At 43.3% G+C, this 24,498-nt stretch overlaps 1 protein-coding gene across 4 annotated transcripts in view; it reads right to left on the reverse strand.

The window, feature by feature from the left end:
* The window catches only part of LOC148398581 (membrane-spanning 4-domains subfamily A member 12-like), an 80,855-nt gene that overhangs the window by 12,238 nt on the left and 44,119 nt on the right, over positions 1-24,498 (reverse strand). For all 4 annotated transcript variants that reach the window (XR_015857810.1, XM_088372338.1, XM_088372339.1 and 1 more), the window contains exons 5-6: positions 17,094-17,240; positions 5,414-5,530 (exon numbers count right to left, since the gene is read on the reverse strand). Coding sequence is in view for 3 of the 4 variants with exons in the window: in XM_088372338.1 (XP_088228464.1) it covers positions 5,414-5,530; positions 17,094-17,240 (264 nt within the window). In the remaining variant the exon portion in view is untranslated. The remainder of the gene's footprint in view (positions 1-5,413; positions 5,531-17,093; positions 17,241-24,498) is intronic.

A 24,498-nucleotide genomic window follows, 5' to 3' on the forward strand; every position in this document is an offset into this window, starting at 1 on the left:
CTCATGAATTTACCGTAGTCATGACGACTGTTGTCTACATACCTCCGGAGGCTCATGCTGAGCTAGCTATTGGACTATTACATGACAGTATTAGCAGCCAGCTGAGTAGATATCCTGTCGCAGTCCACATCATAGCAGGAGACTTTAATCATGCAGACTTGAAAGCAGCACTCCCTAGATTCCACCAGCACGTTAAATGTGCCACTAGAGGAGCTAACACTCTAGACAAGGTCTACTCCAACATCAAGCTAGGCTACAGGGCAAAACAGCTACCTCACCTGGGCCAGTCTGACCACGTCACTGCTATTAATCCCTGCATATACCACCATCAGGAAATCTGCTTCTGTCATCACTAAAACTGTTAAAATCTGGACTGATGACGCCGCTCAGCAGTTGCAGGACTGCTTCGACAGAACTAACTGGGACATCTTCGAACACCGGGACCTGAACGTGTTCACAGACCGTGTTCTGTGTTATATCAAGCACTGCACGGACACTGTCACGGTGGACAAACACATGCGGATATACCCCAACCATTTGCCCTGGATGACCCGGGTGGTCCTTCGGCTGTTGGAGGAGAGGGACACTGCCCTGTCCCTCAGGTCTGAGGACGGGGCTCTCTACAGCGCAGCCAGAGCCAACCTGAGGAGAGGCATCAGAGAGGCCCAGCTTGACTACAACAGGAGGATTGAGGATCACCTGGACAGCAACAACAGCAAGCAGGTGTGGCAGGGAGTCCAGTATCTTACTAGCTACAGGACCACCATCGGAGCTGCTGAAGGGACGCCTCACTGGCATAGGACCTTAACACCTTCTCTGCCCGGTTCGAGTCCGAGCCACCTAAAGCGGCAACATCATATCCCATGGTCCACAGCAGCTTCATCCGCACAGTGGAGGAGCATGAGGTGAGGCGCAAGCTGCGGACCATCAACCCAAGGAAGGCTGCGGGTCCTGACGGCGTCACTGGGGGTGTCCTAAAGGACTGCGCAGATCAGCTGGCTGGGGTCTTCACCAAGATCTTCAACCAGTCCCTTACCGAGTCCACTGTCCCATCCTGTTTAAAATCCTCCACTATAGTCCCCCTGCCCAAGAAACGCCACATCACCAGCCTTAATGACTACCGGCCAGTCGCACTCACCCCGGTGGTGATGAAGTGCTTTGAAAAGCTGGTCCGGGGTCACATCACATCACTCCTGCTCAGAGGTTTTGACCCCCACCAATTTGCCGATAGGGCTAATAGATCCACAGAGGACACAGTAGCTACAGCCCTCCATGCTGCATTGTCCCACCTGGAGCAGCCGGGGAGCTATGTGCTAATGCTCTTTGTGGACTTCAGCTCTGCATTTAACACCATCCTCCCCCACAGACTGGTGGACATACTGGGGGACCTGGGACTTCCACACAACATCTGCATGTGGATTAACAGCTTCTTGACAGGTTGCAGCCAGAGGGTGAGAGTGGGCCGTCATACATCCACACCTCTCAGCTTTAGTACTGGCTCCCCACAGGGCTGCGTACTGAGCCCACTACGCTACACACTCTACAGTGTAGACTCTACTCTACACGGGGGTGCATGTGTGTGTGTGTAGAGTCTACACACACACATGCACTCCCGCCCACCGCAGCGACACCATTGTAAAGTTTGCGGATGACACCACTGTGGTGGGGCTCATCTCAAAGGGGGATGAGTCTGCCTACAGGGACGAAGTGGTGTAGCTATCGGAGTGGTGCGGAGAGAACAACCTGCTCCTAAACACGGCTAAAACCCAAGAACTGGTCGTTGACTTTAAGAGGAAAAAAAATGGACATTCCACCTTTTATCATCAACGGGGTCTGTATGGAGAGGGTGTCCTCCTTCCACTTCCTGGGAGTCCACATCGAGGAGGACTTTACCTAGAGCGTGAACACCTCTGAGCTGCTAAAAAAGGCCCAGCAGAGACTACTTCCTAAGGGTGCTCAGGAGGTACAGCATCACGCAAAGACTGCTGGTGCTTCATAGAGAGCATTCTATCATGCTGTGTATGTGTTTGGTACACCAGCTGCACTGCAGCTCAGAGGAAAAAGCTCCAAGTGGTCATCAACACAGCACAAAAGATCGTTAGCTGCCCCACAGAACATTCTAAAGGACACTTCCCACCCTAGCCACTCCCTTTTCGAACTGTTGCCATCAGGCAGACGCTACAGATCAATTAAATCAAGGACTAGCAGATTCGCCAGCAGCTTTTACCCTACAGTGGTAGTCACACTAAATGCTGCATTTTAACTGTGCAATATGGGGGTGTGAAATTACATGTCTTTTTTTTAACAAAAATATGAGGGTGTGGTATTACATCTCACTTGTTCTTTTGTGTGGTTTTTAGTTTGTATAGACTTTTAGTTTGTATTTTTTATTTTAGCAGATGCACTGATCGGTTGGCACTTTTAATTTAGTTGTTCTTGTGACAATGACAATAGAGATCTATTCTATTCTATTCTATTCTATTCTATTCTATTTCTATTCTATTCTATTCTATTCTAACCAAACTTGTCCTGCTCTCACAACGCAGTAAAATGAAGTGATTGCATCCTCTGCTTGATTGACCAGCTGCAGAGGAAGCAATCAAAGTTGTTCTGTTTCCTCCAACGTTGTAAAACACCCTCTGCTCTGATTTGACCAGAGGCCGGGGGTTCACCAAACCTGTCCACTCTAACCCCTACCCTGCTTTCTCTCAATAAATATGCTCTTGCAATGGACCAAGGCAGACTTAGAATAGATCTTTATTGTCATTGTCTCACTTGTACAATACAATTTAAAAGTGCCAGCTGATCAGTGCATAAAATAAAATAAATAAACAAAATATTTAAAAGGCAGACTTTGTTCGAACATCGCTGTATGCACAGTGACGAACGTTTTCTCCACTTGCAAGTGCTAAAAGGGCATACTGTCTCCCGGGTGGTTCTTGCAAATAAGTTAGAGTGAGCACCACTCTATCAACCGCCGTTCAGTTCTTTGAGTAGTCCCTTGTCTGCAAAGCATGTCCGGCTGAGGGCTGCTAAGTCCACGTTGTAGCGAGCTAGTTCTCTGGCGACCAGTGCAGTTCTTCTTTCAGGCCTGTTTGACTTGATGTTGTTTAGCAGGGTTCGCACATTCGATATTACAAGGTTGAGCACATTCACTTTTTTCTTTGTTGTTGTTCCACCGCTTGGAGAGATCCCCACCAGTTGTGGCAAGCTGGCTGTGTGGTATGAAGAAGACTATGTTCAGGGCCCCTTTTCTGGCCACTTCCTTCATTGAGGTGAGCAGAGTGAATCCTAAAAAAAGGGCTGCACAGACACTCAGTGGGCTGCCGAACTCCACTGCTGCTTCAGTCCAGTAGAGAGTGACCGCATGCCCTGAGCTGCCCGCCTGTATGTAGGTCTGTGACTGTCAGCTCCCAGTGTATCTACACCTGCTGATTCGCTACTCGCCCATTGCCACAGGACTTGTGAAGGTTGCACAGGATGGTTTGAAGTCATGACTTGCGCTAGACTTGGATTAAAATGAGGGAGGGTTGCGCAGTACGTCAGCTTCACTCTCTCGTCCGAGACCATCAAGATCCAGAGGCAAGACAAAGTCAAGATGACTGGACACAGGAACGGATGTGGTAGATGGCTGTGATGTCCTAAATGTCCTACCACGCCCCATGCGCTCCATGACTCGGCATGCTCGCAAGATAGTGGACAATCTTATTGGTAGAAGCGGACTAACTTACGAACCTATAACAACAATGCATGGCTTTGCGCCTTCCTATTTGATCAACCTAGTTGTACCTTACGTTCTGTCCTGAAACCTTTGTTCGCAAAACGCTGGTCTTTAAGTGACCCTAAGGGGCAAAAAGAAATTTGCAGGTTCAAGAGCATTCTCTATTCGGGCTTCAGAGCTTTGGAATGCCATATCGATAGATATCAGAGCTGCTACCTTAGTAGAAGCATTTAAGACACGATTTAAAAGACATTTTTATACAATGGCCTTTCATTAACCTGTGTTGGCCAATTCGGCTGCAGTTTGTGCTGTCTGTCCTGCCCCCTCCCCACCCTTCCTGCCTGATCGAGGAGGTTAGGTGACACCCAAACGGCTGTCTGGGTTCCACATCAACCGTTCCGGAGGAGCACTTGCAAGTGGAGAATTTGCTCGTTACTGTAGGTACAGCAATTATCGAACAAAGTCTGCCTTTGGTCTCTTGCAAGCGCATATTTATTGAGAACAAGTAGGGTGGGGGTGACATTGGACATGTTTGGTGGTCACCTTAGCAACTGGTTAATCAGTGCGGAGGGTCCCAACTCATTGTTTTACAAGGTCGTGGAAACAGGAACTAGCGGAGCATTATAGATGATTAACTAAGCAAGAATGTTTCCACACCATTTGGAAAGTTTCAACAACTGAATGGTTAAACTTTTCAGAGTCAAGGAAAGGTAAAAGGTTTAAACAAAGTTAATAATTCTAGTCTACATTCCAACATAATCATACGATCAAGATAATCTGTAAACCCAAACAATAGTCACCTTAATTAATAATTGTCGCCATTTGAAGCCCTTAGAGACTTGTCTGTGATTAAGGGCTACATAGTAAATAAACTTGACTTGATTGTTCTTTTTTTGTTTGTTTTTTGTTTATTATAATAAATGTTCAATTCAAGTTGGATCAATGTTATCAGTTTTATAGGTCGCTTGCACACAGCTCAGAAAAATGCATTCTGGGACTTTTTCATTCTGAGATTCCGATGGCTTTAGAGATTTGGAGTGACACGGATGGTTCGATAAAATTGTTATTTATATAATTGTTATTTGATATATAACTTATATATTGTTATATGGGCCTGTGGAATAATTTGAACTGCAACTGACGACGAGTCTGATGTCAGCGGTGCGCCGCACACACGGCGTTGTTTACAGAAAGGATGACGAACTCGATCTATGAATTTAATGATTTGGAGTGACACAGATGGTTTGATAAACGTGTTATTTATGTTATAGTTATTTGAATAACTGTTAATGTTACATCAGGCCCGTTCTCAGCTCCTCGTTTGTGTTTATGTCACGTTAGCATACCGTATCGTTAGCCTCTTGTTGCTGGTTCATGTCTGTTCTTGTGTTGGATTTTGTCAAATAAATTTCCCCCAAAATGCAACTTAAACGTCAGCGCAACTTATATGTTTTTTTTTCCTCTATATTGTGCATTTTATGGCTGATGCGACTTGTACTCTAGAGCGACTTTTAGTCCGAATTTTCAAATTCTTATCCAAAGAAGCATTTGCAAGGGTTAGTAAACCGCCGGGCGTTAATGTTGTACAGCTACCAGTGATATTAGCATCTTTTGCAATATACAATACACAATGCAATGAGCATTTGTTTTTCTCCAACAAATAAAGTTGTAATGAGCACGTATCGTTCTTACACTGTACAATCCAAAAGTATACTTCAGTCTGTAGAGTTGGAAGCAGAGCGTGGCGGAGACGGTAGTCTGGGCCATGGTGAAGAGTAGTAGGAAGGATTTCAACCCTCTGGTCAGGAGCTGTTCAAAAAGAAATATTTTGATTCCCAACATCACGTCAATGTAAAAAATAAAGAGAGAGAGAGAGAGAGAGAGAGAGAGAGGCAGACAGAGAGAGACATACTCTATAGATCCCAGCGGGGAAATTCAATTTTCCAGCAGCATTCAAATCGCAGAGTAGGTACATATAAGATACACAGATGACATGAGCGCAAATTTAATAGGACTGCCACTCACAACGCCGACAAAAGAAACTAATACGTGTGACACATTACAAGTCAATAAAGGCAAAAAGTTGTAAATAAAGAAACAATGCAGGCTTGCTAGTGAGAGGCCCAAATAATATAGATTTGGACACAGAGACTTATAGGTCTGCCACACAGCCCCCTCCCCAAATACCCAGAAGAACACTTCAAAACACACAAAAAAAGCCTCCACAGGATCCACGAACCAGTGTAAAGGCAGTTCAGCGGGCAATTCGCAGTGTGAGAAAATGCACCGAAGTTGTGATTCATTGAAAGTAAATAGCCTGTATAGGTCGGTGCGAAATAAAAAAGTAAAAAAGTTAAAGTCCCAATGATTGCCACACACATCTGGGTGCGGTGAAATTTGTCCTCTGCATTTTACCCATCCCCGTGTGATTGTGATCCAACCCCTGGGGGAGAGGGGAGCAGTAGCGGTGCCGCGCTCAGGAATCATTTTGGTGATCTAACCCCCCAATTCCAACCCTTGATGCTGAGTGCCAAGTAGGGAGGCAATGGGTCCCATTTTTATAGTCTTTGGTATGACCTGGCTGGGGTTTGAACCCACAGCCTTCCAGTTTCAGGGTGGACACTCTACCACTAGGCCACTGAGCTGGTAGTAATAATATTCCACCAAAGCTGTGGTCCCCGAGTTACTTCTTGTTTATAATGGTGGTCCCTTGGACAAAACCAGTTGAAAACCCCTGATCTAAGACATTACAAAATTATAGTTCATGACTAATCAGCTGTTAGCATGTCCACTTAACAGTTTTTGAGTTTTCATATTCTCCTCGTGCCTGCGTGGATTTTCTCCGGGCCCTCCGGTTTCTTCCTTCATCCCAAAAACATGCATGGTTGGCAACCAGTTCGGGGTGTCCCCTGCCGACTGCCCAATGACTGCTGGGATAGGCTCTATAGCACCACCGCGACCCCTGTGGGGACAAGCAATACAGAATATGGATGGGTGGAAGTAAGTGTGGGGGGGGAGGTCTTGACGTCCTTTTCCTCTGCCTGTTGTCAAGTTTTCTGTCATGTCAAGTCAAGTCAAGTTTATTTATATAGCCCTAAATCACAGGCAAGTTTCAAAGGGCTTCACAAATAAAAAAATTGACAATTATTCTCAAACATCCCCTGATCTTAAACTCCCATGAAATTTGTTCTTTTCTACTCTCATTTGGTTATTGACCTTGTTTCTGTAGGCTTTGTATTTTATAAGTGTTGATTCACTTTTTTATATATACTAGGTACTTTTTCTTTTTGCAGGCTTTCAGTAAGATTTTACTGATCCATGGCACATATTTCTTTTTTTCCCCTTATTATCCATTACCTTGATTATAGGGCAATGTTTGTCATATAGTTCCAGCAGGATTTTGAAGAAACTTTCATATGAATTTACATCAGTTTCCTCGTAAACCGTACTCCAATCCTGCATTGATAGTTGCTTTTCTAAATCTTTTATTGCCCTTTCATTTTTTTCTTCTGTAGAGGGCTTCGGTAGGATGCGTGTGCCCTTTACTTTAATAGTCAAGTCAAATGAATGTTCTCATATCTCGCAGCCAAGTTCGTTAGATTTTGCCTGTTTCCATTTTTGTTATGGTTTGGGATGTAGTTGGGCTTGACATACCTCAATTTGCGTATTCATCCAGATCATCTATTGCTCTAATCAGCACTGGTTTGGTGTTTTCTGGAGATGATCCCTTCACCTTTATGTAGATTTTGCAATTTGTCGTACAAGTGCTTTGTATTTTTCTTTACTTTTTCAGTTGGCGGGCTCTCCAAGCAATGGTTGCATTTTTTTTGTTGAAATTTTCATTAATGTAGACATTGGAACCGCTCAGATTCTTTCTGTGTTGCAGTAGAGCAACCTTGTGCTTAACACTTGTGAATCTAAGTAGCACCACGTGATTTTTGCTCACCCTACCTCCACATGCTGCTCTTTTAGGAAGAATTCGGCAGTAATCCACAAATGCCTTATTCAGTGATATGTTTTTGTTGTAAGGAAATCTACCACTTGGTGTTCCACAGATCAGTTTTCATCTTCATCTCCACCATCAGTTCCATTTTGATGTCTCAGCGATGCAGCATAATTTCTGGGCGCGATCTTTGGCCCAGTGATGACCACATTTTATATTGCTGGTCAATATCTTCTACTCTATTGGTGAGAACTTTTATCAGCTGATCTTTCTTGGCATTCTCAGCTTTGAGAAATGCAATTTCTTCCATCTTGGTTTCTAACCCACACAGCCAGGTCTCCATTTCCATTATACTCTTCTTGATGTCCCTGATCTCACCTCTAATCTTACTTCCAGTGTCTTGAAGACTGTCCAGAGTTTTCTGCTGATTTGCTTCCAAAGTTTTCATCTGATTGCTGATTATTTCCAAATCATCGGCTGTTGCCTGTTCCTTTTTTGGCCCAATAGCTCCAAAGTTTCTTCTTTTGATCTTCCTATGTGCAAATAAAGCTAGTTAGTATTTAGTAATCCATATTGCAATGTCTGTCTATGTTTCTGTATGCCGTTATCGCTCAGTTTGCAGCAATAACCTTGAGAGCAGAACAGAAGCACCCTACTCTCTCAGCAGCTTAAACTGAACTGACAAATGTTTTCATAACTCTTATGACTAAACATTGACTTACAACTAATTTAATGGTACTATAGTGATGGCCTGGTGGTATTTGTATTGCTTTCACTGACAAAAAACCGTTGAGGAGGGGGGTAGGAACCCTGCCACACAAATGAACTACAAATGTGCTGACATGCTTTACACCATACGTCACTTTCCCATCGCTTGCAAAAATAGAAGTCGTTGGAATCGTCTATGTTCGATTACTGCTGGCATAAACTCCACAACATCCAATGAAATGGCTGCAAGATGCTGTAAACCTAATAAAAATAACGTTAACAATAAAGAGGGTGGCAAAGCTTGGGAGCGAAATTTAAACCAGTGACACGTGGGGTTAAGTAGTGCCTTTGCTCTCGCCACTATGTACTACAAGGCAGGCAGCACACCCAGCTATGCAGAATTTGTACTTGTCTCTCAAGTGATTCACAGCAGAGTTACCAGTCACTCTCCTGTATCGTACTGTCACTGTTGTTCAAACGTTTCATGGCAAAATAAGGTGGGAAACCAAGTCGGTTATTGCGCTAATAAAAGACGGCGGGGGATTCATCCAAGCTGTGCTCTCTGGGGCAAACGGCTTTTATGTTTTGACGACGACAGAGAGAAAAGGTAACGGCGTAGTGGTTTTATCATTCTTAATAAACACCACATGACATTTGGTCTGAAAGTAATACAAAAAAGAAATATTTTGTTGCGATTATTCTGACAGCTTGCGTGCGACTGACTGCTGCAGAGTGAATGCTGCGTGCACATGCGTGAGGAAGGAGGTTGGCGTAGCCGGGGGGCTTATCTGCGTTTAAATGTCGTGTAAGCAAATGGTGCAAAATAAAACGAGGACTGTACTGCATGACCTCTGTCTCACCGTTGTGTGTTGTTGGGCTGCTGGCTTCCTTCTTCCTCCTCCATCACCGTCCTTGGAGAAACGCTCCCCAAGCACCTCCCGACTACAGTAAGCCCTCGTTTATGACTGATAACTGATTCCAAGACTGTTGTGATAAGTGAAAATCCGCGATGTGGAGTCAATATTTTTATGATATCCGCACACAACTTTTATAATTATATTTTTAAACAGTTTATTGTATTTTTAAATACTTCAACATTTCAAAGTTAAACTGACTTTTAAAAATATGTTTTAAGGCTTCACTAAAATTTACATAGTCGCAAAAACCCAAAAATTACGAATGTAACTACAGTTCTATGAATTGCGAATGACCGCCAGGAGACGTATCATGGAAAATCCACAATTTTTGCTTTGATATTCATTTTATTATGTACTTAGAGCAGCGCAGTCTGGCCCGCGGGCCAAATCCGGCCTCCGGTCAGATTTCATACAGCCCGCAGCTTCGGTCTTAGAATGTATTATTTATGGCCCGCCTGCACTGTTCAAATAAATTAAAAAAAAAATGAAACTTGAAACTATAAATCCTCCTTTTACCAAAAGGTGGCAGCACCACTTTAATAATATCAGTCTGCATCCGTGCCGCGAACCCCTCTCCGCTCATTTCTGCCATGCCGACTGTAAAGAAAACGAGGAAAGTTGACATTGAGGGTCGTTGCTTTCAAGAGAGATGGGAGTTACAATACTTCTTCACTGAAAATCAAGGCAATTGTGTTTGTCTAATTTGTAAAGAGACGGTTGCCTTGTTTAAGGATTTCGACCTAAAGAGACACTACCAGACTAAACATGCTAACACATGCGACAAGCTAACAGGGAGTGACCGTGTTGATAAAGTGAAGCAGCTCCAGGCTGAACTGGCATCACAACAGCGATTCTTCACGCGGGGCTGTGAGTCAAAAGTAAATATTACTAAAGCAAGCTATGAAGTGGCCATGTTAATACTGTTGATGTTATGAACCTGTAGACGTGACACAAACTATTACTTTATGAAAGATATTGTAAATGACAAGGGCAAAATTCACTTGTTTTAAGTTTTAATAATAACAGACAACTTTGCATTACTTAACTCTTGTTTAAAATGTTCGTGAATCAAAAAAAAAATTAAACATGTAAATTTAAGGTACAGTGGAGCCTCAGTTTTCGAATGTCCCGGTTCTCGAACAAATCGGTATTCGAACAAAAAATTCGAGATTGTTTGCTTCGGATGTCAGACAACATTCAGTTGTCGAACCTCGCGAGATGAGCCGAGAGGACCCGCATGCCAACTGACTCCGTTCGTTATTACATTCTCGTTACTCTGAGGATTGCATCAACTCTAATCATGCCTCCAAAGGAAGCAAGTGGGAGCAATAAAGCCATCCTCAAACACAAAGACGCTCCTAAAGCAATGCGACAGTGAGCGCCCGGCGCGCTGCGGTTGCGCAATCGGACCAAATTAAGCTCCCTGCGCACTGAGGTCCACTTAAATTTTGGAAAGTACATCAGGACTTTAAAAATATGTTCTAAATTTTAGCGACCGCTCTGTCACAATAATGCGATCAGCGTGGTGCAGTTGCGTGGTTGGCGGCGCGCTACGGTTGCGCGTTCGGCGGTGCGCTGCAGTTGCGCAATCGGACAAAGTTAAGCTCCCTGCGCATTGAGGTCCACTTATATTTTGGAAAGTACATCAGGACTTTAAAAATATTTTCTAAATTTCAGCGACTGCTCTGTCACAATAATGCGACCAGCGCAATGCAGTTGTGCAGTTTTTTTGCTTGGAACGGATTACATTTTTTTCCCATTATTTGTAATGGGAAAACATGATTCGGAATTCGAACGGTTCACTTCTCGAACAGCCTTCTGGAATGGATTGTGGTCGAAAACAGAGGCTCCACTGTATTTCATACACTTTGTTCAATGTTATCTGACTCTTCAGATACTATGAATGAAAGGCATAATTTGTGTTTTTAGAGTTGTTCACATCTGCCTGAGTGGCTTATATTTGGTTATTTTGTCATTTGAAAAATAAAGACAATTGTGACAATGAAAATGGTTTTATAACAGTGTGTATTTGCATGAAATTTTTGTAGTTAAAAAATGTCCGAAAAAACTATTGGCCCCCGGGCCCCTTCACTTTATCAAATCTGTTCTTCCTTGCAAAAGGTTTGGACACCCCTGACTTAGAGTCTCCAAGATTTTAAAAAAGTGCAACCTATCCCTCCAGGTGCTTTTATGATCTGTTTGGGCGGGCTATCTTTTTCTCCGTTCAGTTTTCTCCGTTTTCTATTGGGTATTTTTATCACTTACATCCGGGAGGGACTACCAAAAAAGGTAATGGGTGTCAGAGTTGTCAGGGTTTTCCAGATTATCTTTATTGTATGATTATGTTGGTCTGCAACTTGTAATAAATAACCTAGCTTGTCCCATCCTACACAAAGTCGTAAAACACCCCTTGCTATGTTTTGACTAGAGGTCAAGGGCTTTCTCTATTCAGTCCACTCTTACCCCCACTCTGTTTTTCTTAATAAATATGCTCTTGCAGGAGGGAGAGTCAGACCTCCATTCGATCATCGCTGTACTCACAGCGACGAATGGACTCTCCACCTGCAGGTGTCGAAAAGGACTTACTTGTCTCCCGTGTGGTTCTTGCAAAATAAGTTGGAATGAGCGAAACTCTAACAGGTGTGGCCAAACGGTTTCGCAAATCCGCAATCCTGGTTGTCCAAACAATTCAAGGATGCCGAAGTGTTCAAGCAGTGTTCCCACATCCGTGGGCAAAGTACTGCTTGTTCAAGGATGAGTGTTTCAGAAATCTTTTGCTTCGTCGTTTCATTGATGATTCAGTTCCTTCAATCTCATCTATGGAAACGACGGACACAGTAAAGCGGTAAGCTTGAGATGACAGTAAAATAATAAACCGTGTTTCACTTTAATAATATTACGTGTTTTCTAATTATTTATTTTTATTATTATTATTATGCTCCTGCAGGCGCAAGTGGCGGGCGCCTTGCACTTTACTTGTATGCATTTTATTTATTGTTTTGTGCTGTATTTTTCTTATGTGACTGTCAGCCTCTCCATGGGGGCAAATAGTCCTTTTTTTATTCTATTGATTGTATCTGTTTCTATTGTACCTGCCTATTTTTTGAGCTCTCAAAAACTCTTTTCAGATTCAGAATCAGCTTTATTGGCATGCCAAACAAGGAATTTGACTCCGGTTGATCTCAGTCTCAGATGTTACTTGCACGTTTCCTGGTCCTGGACAGGTACAAGTCTTGGATAGATGGGAGGTTGGTCCCGATTATCTTTTCCGCAGTCCTGATTGTCCGTTGCAGTCTGTGCTTGTCTTGTTTGATGGCCGATCCAAACCAGACAGTGACGGAGGTGCAGAGGCGCAGAGGTGCAGATAGACTGGATGATGGCAGTGTAGAAGGTCTTCAGCAGCTCCTGTGGCCTGTCTGTCTGTCTGTCTCTCTGTCTGTGAATCACTCGAGGCGACTGAGGATAATCTTCAGAAGCGTGAGGGTTGCTTTGGGGAAGCTGGAGAGTTCACTGAAGGAGGAGCCAAGTTGTCGGTAGTACCGCTCTGGCGTCAGCACAGGGCACCGCAGCCAGAGGTGTTCGGCTGATTCTTCCTCTTCACCGCATAGTCGACATCGGGCGTCGGCACACTTCCCCATTAGATGTAGCCACCTTCTGAGAGTAGGGTGATGTCCGGACCGGAAACGGATCAGGTCGGTGAGGTCTTTCTTCGACAAAGAGGCCTCCTCCAGTGGTTTGGGTTTTTGGGATAGTAGGGAGATTAGGCGGGGGTGATCTGAAGGAGGGGGGCGCAGCTCCTGCGTATGATCGCTTGTTGTGTTGATTTATCCAGCTGGCATTCATCTTGGGGTAGGGAGGAGACGAGTTTTGCTTGCTCATCGGTGAGGTCGTTGCCCTTGAGGTTGCAGTGACCTGGGACCCAGATGATTTGTATCCCTTTGTTGTTGGGAAAAGTCGCAAGGGTGGTTTGAAGGGATATGATGTTGGGATCAGAGGGGCAAGGATTACTGAGCGCTTGGACCAGCGACTTGCAGTCACTGATGATGGAAACCGAGGACCAGTCGTCATATTGATTTAGCCAGGAGACGGCAGCAGTCATGGCAGACTTTTCAGCTTGAAAAGAACTGCTAAAGGTCCCGGTGGGAGTGTGCCACGAGTGGATTGTTTCATCAGCACGACGAACTATCACACCTGCTCCTCCATTCTATACGCTGTTTATTACGGAGCCATCAGTGAATATTAGTAGATCGGTAAGACCGTTCTGGGCGGCGGTTTCCTCCGCTGCCGCAAGCTGTTGGGATGGTGTGGTTGATTTGAGGATTGGATTAAAAAGGGTGGTTGGAGGGGTCGGCAGTGACCACGGAATATTAGGGTTATTTACAGTCTCCGTGGTGTCTGTCAGGAGGTTGAGGTGGGATAGGACAGGGGTGGTAAAATTGCGCCAGTTGTTACGTTTTAGCCTCGTGCGGACAGGTTTGTCATCTTCGGGAGGGAGATGTGCCCATTCGTCGGCTTTCCGAACTGACAGCAATTGGAGGCGTGAGGAAAGGGGTAGGAGTTGAGCTTCATGGAGCACTGCAGGTGTTGTAGTACATCAGACCTGTCCAGTTATTGCTCTTGCTGCGTTTAGTTGAGCTCTCTCCAGTGCGTTCATGTTGTCCATAGATATCCACGGAGCCCAAGCAGGAGCTGCATATTCGGCCACACTTCTCATTGTTGCAAAGTAAATGGTGCGGAGATATGATGGTTTTCAGGCCCGTTCTCAGCTCTTTGTTTGTGTTTGTCACGTTAGCATACCTATTGTTTAGCCTGTTGTTGCTATCGTTTAGCCTGTTGTTGCTCGTTCATCACTGTTTTTGGTGTGGGATTTTGTCGTATAAATTGCCCCCCAAAATGCGACTTATACTCCGGAGCGACTTATATATGTTTTTTTTCACGTTTTGGGGCATTTTATGGCTGGTCCGACTTATACTCCGGAGCGACTTATAGTCCGGAAAATACGGTACATTTATTGACACACAAAAAATGTACAGATGAGTGGGTAACCCTACTTCGCGGATTTCACTTATCGCCGGTGGTTTTTGGAACCAATTATCGGTGATAAACGAGGGATTACTAAATGTTTATCACCTCAGTGCTATTGCATGCATCTTTCACACAGCCACTGATGGAAACAAAAAAGTAATTCACTTCAGTCCAACTGGAGGTGAGCAAGAGCTCAGGATTTCACGACACTGTGGGCTGGCACTCATGGGAAATGTGGTCGTCTTCATGCAAAACAATACCGCTTTTGTCCAAAGGTGTCATTCGCTCACACTCACGCACGCGCGCACGCACGCACGCACGCACGCACGCACGCACGCACATTTCTAATTCACGTTTCAGGTTCTGCATTCCCTTGAACATTTTATGCATGCCATGTGAATGAGATATCTTATGTTGAGCACTCACTCTGTCCATGTAGCCTTTGTGATCACAACTCTCGCCTATGACTTCCACAACGCATTAACACAAAACAAATTACTACTACAATGAACAGGGTCAATAAATGTTGCTCTTCCTTCAATTCACATACTTGCCACTCTTTACTAGGAGCCTTTTATTTAACCCTCCTTGGGGACATGCACAACAACCAAAGCCTCACAACCTAAAGAGGTAGAGAATAATGTAAAATGCAATACAACATATTACAGAAGCTGCTCTTCAATAACTATTATTATTTTACAATGTGCACAAAAAATAGATAATTAAGATGATAGCACTGTACATTCAGTTTTGAAAAAATGTAACAGCTTCTATTAGTCTTCCTGACATCTTGAAAAAATTATAAATGAGAGTGCAACTTAAAGTGAAGGCCATATTTTGGCCTCAACATTTTCATCTGTGTTAGAGATTCTCTCACTCCAACTTATTTAGCAAGAACCACACGGGAGACAAGTAAGTCCTTTTAGACACCTGCAGGTGGAGAGTCCATTCGTCGCTGTGTGTACAGCGATGTTCGAATGGAGGTCTGACTCTCGGCTCCTGCAAGAGCATTTTTATTAAGAGAAACAGGGTGGGGGTAAGAGTGGAGTGAATAGAGAAAGCGCTTGACCTCTAGTCAAAACATAGCAAGGGGTGTTTTACGACTTTGTGTGGGATGGGACAAGCTAGGTTATTTATCACAGGTTGCATTCCAACATAAGCATGAAACTAATCTAGCTAGGTTATTTATTACAGGTTGCATTCCAACATAATCGTACGATAAGGATAATCTGGAAAACCCTGACAATCTGTAAATTTTTAGTGTATTTTAAAATGGAACCAAAAACTACTGTATACATCATGCACACAAACTACGAAGACGATGAAAGTATTGATTAATACAAAGATAAATACTACTGAACATATTTCATTCTTCTGAGGTACCAAGTTATTTTGTATTCACATAAAAGAATGAGAATCAGATGAATAAAATTAGAAAGCACTGAGATGAAGAAAACTAAAATAACAGGAAACACATCTGTTTTTTATGGATCCTTTATTTATTACTACTTCCAGTGCTCAGTGGGAATGGAATTTCTTGATTCGGTTTGTCTCTGGAGTGAGTCCCTGAGCAGACTAACCCTGAACTGTGCGTGGCAAAGATGTAGGGCTACTGCACACGAATCTTCATATGTCGTTGTCATTTGCCCATGTACGGCTACGGAGCAACTTCCTAGCTGGATAACTGAAAAATAAGCACTGCAAGCAGCCTCCTCCACCAACTACAGGCTTGCTCAACCAACACCACACTGACCAATAGGCGGCTATGACCCGCCGTTGGTGGGTCCCTTGCTGGCAGGCCTCGCACTGGCATTTAGGCAGGCAGTTTGCTCTCTGCCCACTTCTCAATCCGACGTGCCCACCCAACAGAAATGTTCAATATTCCATCCAGCCATGGCACCCACCACCTCATCTACATCTCTTTCTCGCCCACTCACGGCAACAAAACTGGATTCCCCAGGAGCCTGTCGTGGACCTTCCAGCAAGTGCTACATTGCTTGTCTGAAAGATAAAGCCATGGCCTGTGACCTTGAAAGTCCCAGTATGTTCGCAAGGACTTAACATTGGAGTTCTACTTATCTGCTGTCGCTATCATTGTAAAAAGCACTCCTGACGTTTGTTTGGGGTCTGTAATATTCAGCCTGCCCAGCTTGAACATATACGTATTTAATTGTCGTTTTCATCAAAAGGGATGTGAATTCCCTTGGGCTTGAATGTTGACCGGTTTTCACTATTCTCCATTATAAATCCTTGGGCATCAAAGCCTTGTTTACGTAAACCAGGGGTGGGCAATTCTGGTCCTCGAGGGCCGGTGTCCTGCATGTTTTCTAGGTCACCCTGTTGCAACACACCTGATTCAAATGGTCAGATAATTAGCAAGGTCTGCAGAAGCTGGATAACAATCCTGATCATTTGAATCAGGTGTGTGGCAGCAGGGAGACCTATAAAACATGCAGGACCAGAATTGCCCACCCCTGACGTAAACAAATACACACTGGGATCAGTGGTGTGATGTCTGAGTGGTGTGTAAGACAAACCATTTTGTTTTGAAAGAAGGAGGGTTGAGGTGGAAGTAAATTCAAAACACGTCCTAATCACTCTGGAGAAAATAATGCAGTACAGGAATATTTACAATAAAATTTTGAATTTAGTATTGACTGATTAATTGATAACAGAGTGGCAGGTGGGGTGGCCAAACATTTGGTTGGCGTGGCAGCTGCTACCCCTTGCCACACTGTAAAACTGCCTATGTAAAGCATATACAGGAAGTGGTACATACTGTGGTGTAGAAGTTAATGTTACAGCTGCCATCCAAGTTCTTGACACATGATGCGCCTGGATGTTTGTCCATATCCACAGAATACGTGATCACAGCAATAACTGACACCACTGTGGAAACAAAATTCACCACCAAAGATGCCTGAAACTGAAAGACAAGAAAATATGTGTTGATTTAATTAATAGAAATTCCAATTCCCACAGGAATGGGGAAAAGGGAAAACAGTGTTTGACACATCATATCTTATCATAACAAGCTTCTAATGCATGGAAAAGTAGAACCTCAGTGATGTGAGATGTTATAAATGTTTTATGACTGGCTGTTACTATGATGTGGTGGCGATGCACTGACATTGGTATATTATTGTTTGGAGTCAGCAGTGCCCAATTATAGTGATAATGGTAATTTACCTCTCCTGATGTGTTTCATCTCTTAACAACATCCATGGGTCAATGTAATACACTCTAACATTCAGACATCAAAAATATCACATAATATAATATTTTTTTTTAAGTGAAAGAAAGAAAGAAAGAAAGAAAGAAAGAAAGAAAGAAAGAAAGAAAGAAAGAAAGAAAGAAAGAAAACAAACAAAAAGTAGAAATGGATGCTCCAGACAAAACTTGGGGACTTGATAAATGTCCATTGTGGGCAAAATTGAATTGAGGTCCTCAAATTTCTCACTGCATTCTCTTCTAACCGCACCGTTGCCTCTTAAGGTACACAATGTCTCTCAGAACGGTGTTGTCCTAAGTGCCTTAAAACATTTGACTCAATTCCGCAAAGCCGACTATGGCTTAAAAGAACCATTGACATTTTCCTCGATTGTCAAAAATCACCTTTTTATACCACCCAACTCTGACTCTACTTTTGCCAGTTGGCGGGATAGGATCCTGGCACCAATTACCTATATGTGGATTACCACTTTGCTGACTTTAAATAATTCGTCGGACAGTTCAAGTTACCTCAGGCACATTTCCTTTGTTTTGGTTTTTTGGAGATTAGGTACTTTGTTTAGGCTACATACCCCGATTTTCCTAACCAACCACCTGGGTCCCTGGCTGATCTTGTGCTTACACTCGACCCTGCTCAAAGACGCGCTATAGCAGGGGTGTCCAAACATTTTGCAAGGAGGGCCAGATTTGATAAAGTGAAAGCGCCCGGGGCCAATAGTTTTTTCGGACATTTTTTAACCACAAACATTTCATACAAACATACACTGTTATAAAACAAATTTCATTGTCCCAATTGTTTTTATTTTTTAAATGACAAAATAACCAAATATAAGTCACTCAGGCGGATGGAACAACTCTAAATGAGGCATAAATGAGCGGAGAGGGGTGGTGCTGCCACCTTTTGGAAATAGGAGGAATTACGGTTTCAAGTTTCATTATTATTTTTTTTAAATTCAGTTTGACAGTGCAGGCGGGCCATAAATAATACATTATAAGACTGAAGCTGTGGGCTGTACGAAATCTGACCAGGGGCCGGATTTGGCCTGCAGGCCGGATTTTGGACACGCCTGCTCTATAGCTACTATTCATAATTTCTTGGGATCTCATGACCCTCAGCTAATCGATTCAGTGAAAGAGATTATCTTGCTGTGACCTTTCTCTTGCTGTCTTCACTGGCTTTCCCTCCTCTATGACACTTTTTGCACATACATAGGAGTTGGCCAAGACGACGGCCAAGAGTAGTATAAGAGTAGGGACCGGACCTTGCTAGTGGGGGTTAGACCTTCTTCTGCAATTGTAGTTAAGGCTTCATAGCTGTGTATCAAACTTTCTGGCATGAATTAAAAAGTTAAAAAGAGAAGGCAGCCTCCTGGTAATTACTATTAGCATAGCAAGCATTAAAGATAAAAAAAAAAAAAAACTGGGACAAAATCTAACAAATGGTGCCGTGACCCATGGTCTTTTGCTTGCTGCTCTTTGTTTTTTCCTTTGACGCCATCCCGCGGAAATTTTAACAATTATAAATTGAGCAGAATACCTTCTTTTGATAGAAAAAAATATTTTGCCTATCCCCTTGCCTACCCATACGTACTACATATTAAATCCCTAACTCCAGGCCTGGCTCCAGGCGTACATATTTTGCCTACCCAAAGTAGGAAAAATATAAGAAGGATTGTTGACATTTCTGAGGACGATGATTGGGATTTATGGTTTAAATCTTCTAAAAAATTAGTGAGGTTAAGAAAATAACTGCTCAAATAACAGTAAATCTCAAATGAAAAGTGGTGAAGTGAAGCATAAAGTATTCTTAAGAAAAAGCTGATAAGAGAAGTGAGAAAGCCCAATGACAAACAAGAGTGGAAAAACACAGAGGCCCTGATTGGGCCACGGGCCCTATGTTTGTTTTTCTCCAACCCAGCCATCCCAACGCCCAGTTTGACTCTTTTCGCGACCTCATCGCACACTCCACCTCACTGTGCTTCTCTATTCCTTTTGCTGATAAGCATAGCCGGTTGTTTTGTCTCCAGGTTTTGTTTTCTTTTGTTTCTACTAACGCTCGGTACCGTATTTTTCGGACTATAAATCACGCTTATTTTCGTAATTTGGGTGGGGGGGCGACTTATACTCAGGAGCGACTTATATGTGAATTTTTTCACAAATTTTTACTTGATCATTAACACTTTACTTACGAGTATAGTTGATCACTTCACATGTTATTTTCACTTTAAACCGCATGAGGGCACACTATGGCTGTGGTATAATTGGAGCCTCACTGACAATGAGTTCTATTCACTGACTTCCGAAGTCAGGAGATTTAATGATTTGGAGTGACACAGATTATTCAATATACTTGTTATTTATGTCATAGTTGTTAGAGTTGTGCTCACTAACTTATTTTGCAAGAACCAAACGGGAGACAAGCAAGTCCTTTTAGACACCTGCAGGTGGAGAGTCCATTCGTCGCTGTGCGTACAGCGATGATCGAAATGAAGTCTGACTCTCCCTCCTGCAAGAGCATATTTATTAAGAAAAACAGAGTGGGGGTAAGAGTGGACTGGATAGAGAAAGCCCTTGTCCTATAGTCAAAACATATCAGGGGGTGTTTTACGACGTTGTGTAGGATGGGACAAGCTAGGTTATTTATTACCGTTTACATTCCACTATAAGCATAAAACTAATCTAACCAGGTTATTTATTACAGGTTGCATTCCAACATAATCATACGATAAGGATAATCTGCAAAACCCTGATAATAGTTATTTGATATATAGTTTATTTAGAGTAGCAACGACTATGTTGTTAGACCAGTAGTTTCCGATTTTCTAGGGAGGCCGTGAAGGGGGGTCGGAAAGAGCGATCCAGGTCGCTTGCGTGTGTTGGCTCACATGTTGAGCAATAAAGAGCTGGTTACCAAACCCACGTCTTGCCTGGTACTTTGGTAACGCTACAATATAGTTATATACGTAGATCTGTGGAATAATTAGAGCCGCCAACTGACAACGAGGCTGACGTCAGTGGCGCACGTAGGTCCGGAATCGACAGCTTTTTTTTTTTTTTGACACAGAGGATGAATATAACGGTGGATTTAATGATTTGGAGTGACACGAATAGTTCGTTAAAATTGTTGTTTATATTACATTTATTTGATATATCTAGTCTCACGTCCGCGGCGCACGTAGTCTTTCCTGCGTCAACAGCTGTGTTTTGTTTTTTTAAGTGACACGGAAGATTCTGATGGATTTATTGATTTGGAATGGCACGGATGATTCGATAAAATTGTTGTTTATATTACATTTATTTGATATATCTAGTCTGACGTCCGCGGCGCACGTAGTCTTTCTAGCGTCAATAGCTGTGTGTGTGTGTGTTTTTCTTTCTCAAGTGGCACGGAAGACAAAGATTCTAATGGATTTATTGATTTGGAGTGACACGGATGGTTCGCTAAAATTGTTGTTTATATTACATTTATAGGCGGCTCGGTGGCGCAATGGGTAGCACGTCCGCCTCACAGTTAGGAGGGTGTGGGTTCGATTCCACCTCCGGCCCTCCCTGTGTGGAGTTTGCATGTTCTCCCCGGGCCCGCGTGGGTTTTCCCCGGACACTCCGGTTTCCTCCCACATTTCAAAAACATGCTTCGTAGGCCGATTGAAGACTCCAAATTGTCCCTAGGTGTGAGTGTGGGTGCGAATGGTTGTCTGTCTCTGTGTGCCCTGCGATTGGCTGGCAACCGGTTCAGGGTGTCCCCCGCCTACTGCCCGATGACGGCTGGGATAGGCTCCAGCACGCCCGCGACCCCCGTGGGGACTAAGCGGTTCAGAAAATGGATGGATGGATATTACATTTATTTGATATGTCTAGTCTGACGTCTGCAGCGCACATAGTCTTTCCGGCGTCAACAGCTGTGCGTGTTTTTTTTTTTTTCAAGTGACACGGAAGACGAAGATTCTGATGGAGTTATTGATTTGGAGTGACACAGATGGTTTGACAAAACTGTTATTTATATTATTGTTATTTGACAAATAGTTTATATATTGTTATATGGGCCTGTAGAAAAATTCGAACTGTAACGTGCCGCGGACGTTGGACTTGTTTACATAAAGGAGGACCAACTTGATCGATGGCTTTAATGATTTGGAGTGACACAGATGGTTTAATAAAGGTGTTATTTATGTTATAGTTATTTGAATAACTGTTATTTTGTTATATCAGGCCCGTTCTCAGCTTCTCGTTTGTGTTTATGTCATGTTAGCATACCGTATCGTTCAGCTTGTTCATGTCTGTTCTTGGTGTTGGATTTTGTCGAATAAATTTCCCCCAAAATGTGACTTATACTCCGGAGCAACTTATATATATTTTTTTCACTTTATTGTGCATTTTATGGCTGATGCGACGCATATTCCGGAGCGACGTTTAGTCTGAAAAATACGGTATTTTATTGCTATGTTGAATTTCCATATTGTGTTAAATGATGTTTCATTTTTGTGGTTTGATTGGTGACAATAAAGGTCATTAAAGGTGATTATTAAGGGTTAGGATTAGCAATCAATGAGCCATGACTGAGTCAGAGATACATCCTTTGGCAGATCCTTTGCGGGACTGATGTGTGACCAGTTAAGGATTTTCAGGTGACGTAAGCATTGGCCCCTATACTGTATCTCCTGATAAGACCTGTTAAATTTTAATATTATTTTGTCTGATAGACACTAATACACATACATCTACTATACAGGGTCCATGTAGGACCAGGATTGACGGACAAGCGGCTCCTCTTTCCTGGATGGAAAAGAGTGAATAATCTCGTAAGGGAGGGATCTGCAACCCACAGCTCCAGAGCCTCTCTTTCTGTGACTCTTTCATTCTTCTGCCGTGCCTCTCTGTGACTTTGGGAAATAAGAAGTATCGGTTCAATTTTATTTACTGTGTTTGTACGTTTTCTAAATACATTTTTAAATTTGAAGATTATTGTATTAAAATATAGTTTTGTTGTTGTTGTTGTTTTGTATTTGTTATAATTATGCTCATGTAATCCCATCTGTGAGTCGTCACCTTATCGTGGTGGAGGGGTTTGCGTGTCCTAATGATCCAAGGAGCCAAGTTGTCAGGGGCTTCATCCCCTTGGAAGGGTCACCCATGGCAAAAAGGTCCTAGGTGAGGTGCCAGACAAAGCACGGCTCACAAGAACCCCTTATGAGGAATACAATAAATGGACTTTTTATCAAACTTCACACCCAGAGATGGAGCGGCTTTGTCACTTGAGGAAAAGTTAAAGAAGTTAAGAATAAATTGTACTGATTAATAATTGTTTTTTTATTTGACCTCTACACCACAATTTCACATAGTTTAATATAAATATAAACAGAATAATTGTATTCTTCTAATTACCAGTACCAACTATTTAAAATAAATAATTTATTACATTTTACAATGGAAGAAAATTGAGCAGGCTTAAGTTATCGTAGGTGTGGCCCTCTGACACAACTCAGGTCTTTCATGTGGCCCCTTGTAAAAATTAATTGCCCACCCCTGACTTAGGCTAATGTTTACATTATGTACCAATGTTACCCAGCTTATATCATTGATTTGTTTCGATAGTTGTGGGGTCGTCACTAATTATTTGTGTTTAGATAAATGTCTGAGCTATAATGGTGTAATTAATGATTAAAAAATATTATCTCACATGTCCTGTGTTTCAGAATGGTTATTTAATTGGGCGAGAGTGTGTGTTTTCAAGCGTTTTGCCTCATGCCAATGGCACTCAGGGCTAGGGGTGGGCTTCAATGACTATTTTTGTAAAGCCACGCATTTAATACCATGTCAAATAATATATTAGAGTGTAGGTTATGTTCTAATGTATCCACTTCTATCGGTTAAATTGTCAACCGTACATTTATGACTATGCCATAAGTGATCTACCTTATGAACTAGCACAACTCCGGTAGGGCAGGGAAAATGTTATTGATCCGACGTCCGATTGGAACGTCGCCTCACTTTTACGTCCGCGCTCTCAGCAAGGGATCCTATATAAGCCAGTGTGAAAGCAGTTGCGTTCGTTCTGCATATATAATTATCTATTTTGTCCCTCGGATAATCATGGCATCCAGAAAGAGTCATGTGTTAGCCTTGAATAAAGACTAAGCATGAATTAACAGAAAAAATGGACAGCCAGACTTGGACTCGGACTCGGTGGTCAAGAGGCCGGACTCGGACTCGGTGCAAAAATCCGACCGAGTCCACAGCCCTGCTTCAAACAGAGAAAGTCCTGTGGCAGCAGAGACATGAGAATTGTGTGCATACTCCACTCATGGAAGGTACTTGTTCCACTCAGCCGGGTTATCGGAGGTAAGGCATAGGAGCGCGGCCTCGAGCTCCTGGTTCATGCGTTCGGTCTGCCCGTTCGTCTGGGGATGGTAGCCCGATGTCAGGGACACCCTCGCATTGAGGGCTGAGCAGAACTGTTTCCACACTTGGGATATGAACGGGGGACTTCGATCGGACGGGATCTCCTGCGGGATGCCATGGAGACGAAATATGTGTTTGACGAGAAGCTGAGCTGTCTGGAATGCCGAGGGGAGCTTTCTGAGCGGTACGAGATAGCATGACTTGGAGAAGCGCTCGGAGACGGTGAGGATGGTGGTCATTCCCTGTGATACGGGCAGGCCTGTCACAAAATTTAACGCAATATGGGACCAGGGGCGTTTGGGTATGGCGAGAGGCTGTAAAAGTCCAGCAGGGGTCTATGGGAGGACTTGTTGCGAGTGCAGATGGGACAGGCGAGAATGTATTTCCTGACGTCCTTGTGGACAGATGGCCACCAGAAGCGTCTGGCGATCAACGCGATGGTGCGGCTGGTCCCGGGATGGGCAGAGAACTTTGTCGAATGAAACCAGTGAATCAGGCAAGAGCGGACTGTGTAAGGGACGTAGGTCTTTCCCCGTGGTCCCGTGCCTGGATTG

The sequence above is a fragment of the Syngnathus floridae genome, chromosome 4 (genome assembly GCF_059516105.1).
Source record: "Syngnathus floridae isolate MCC-2025c chromosome 4, RoL_Sflo_1.0, whole genome shotgun sequence".
Lineage (NCBI taxonomy): Eukaryota > Metazoa > Chordata > Actinopteri > Syngnathiformes > Syngnathidae > Syngnathus > Syngnathus floridae.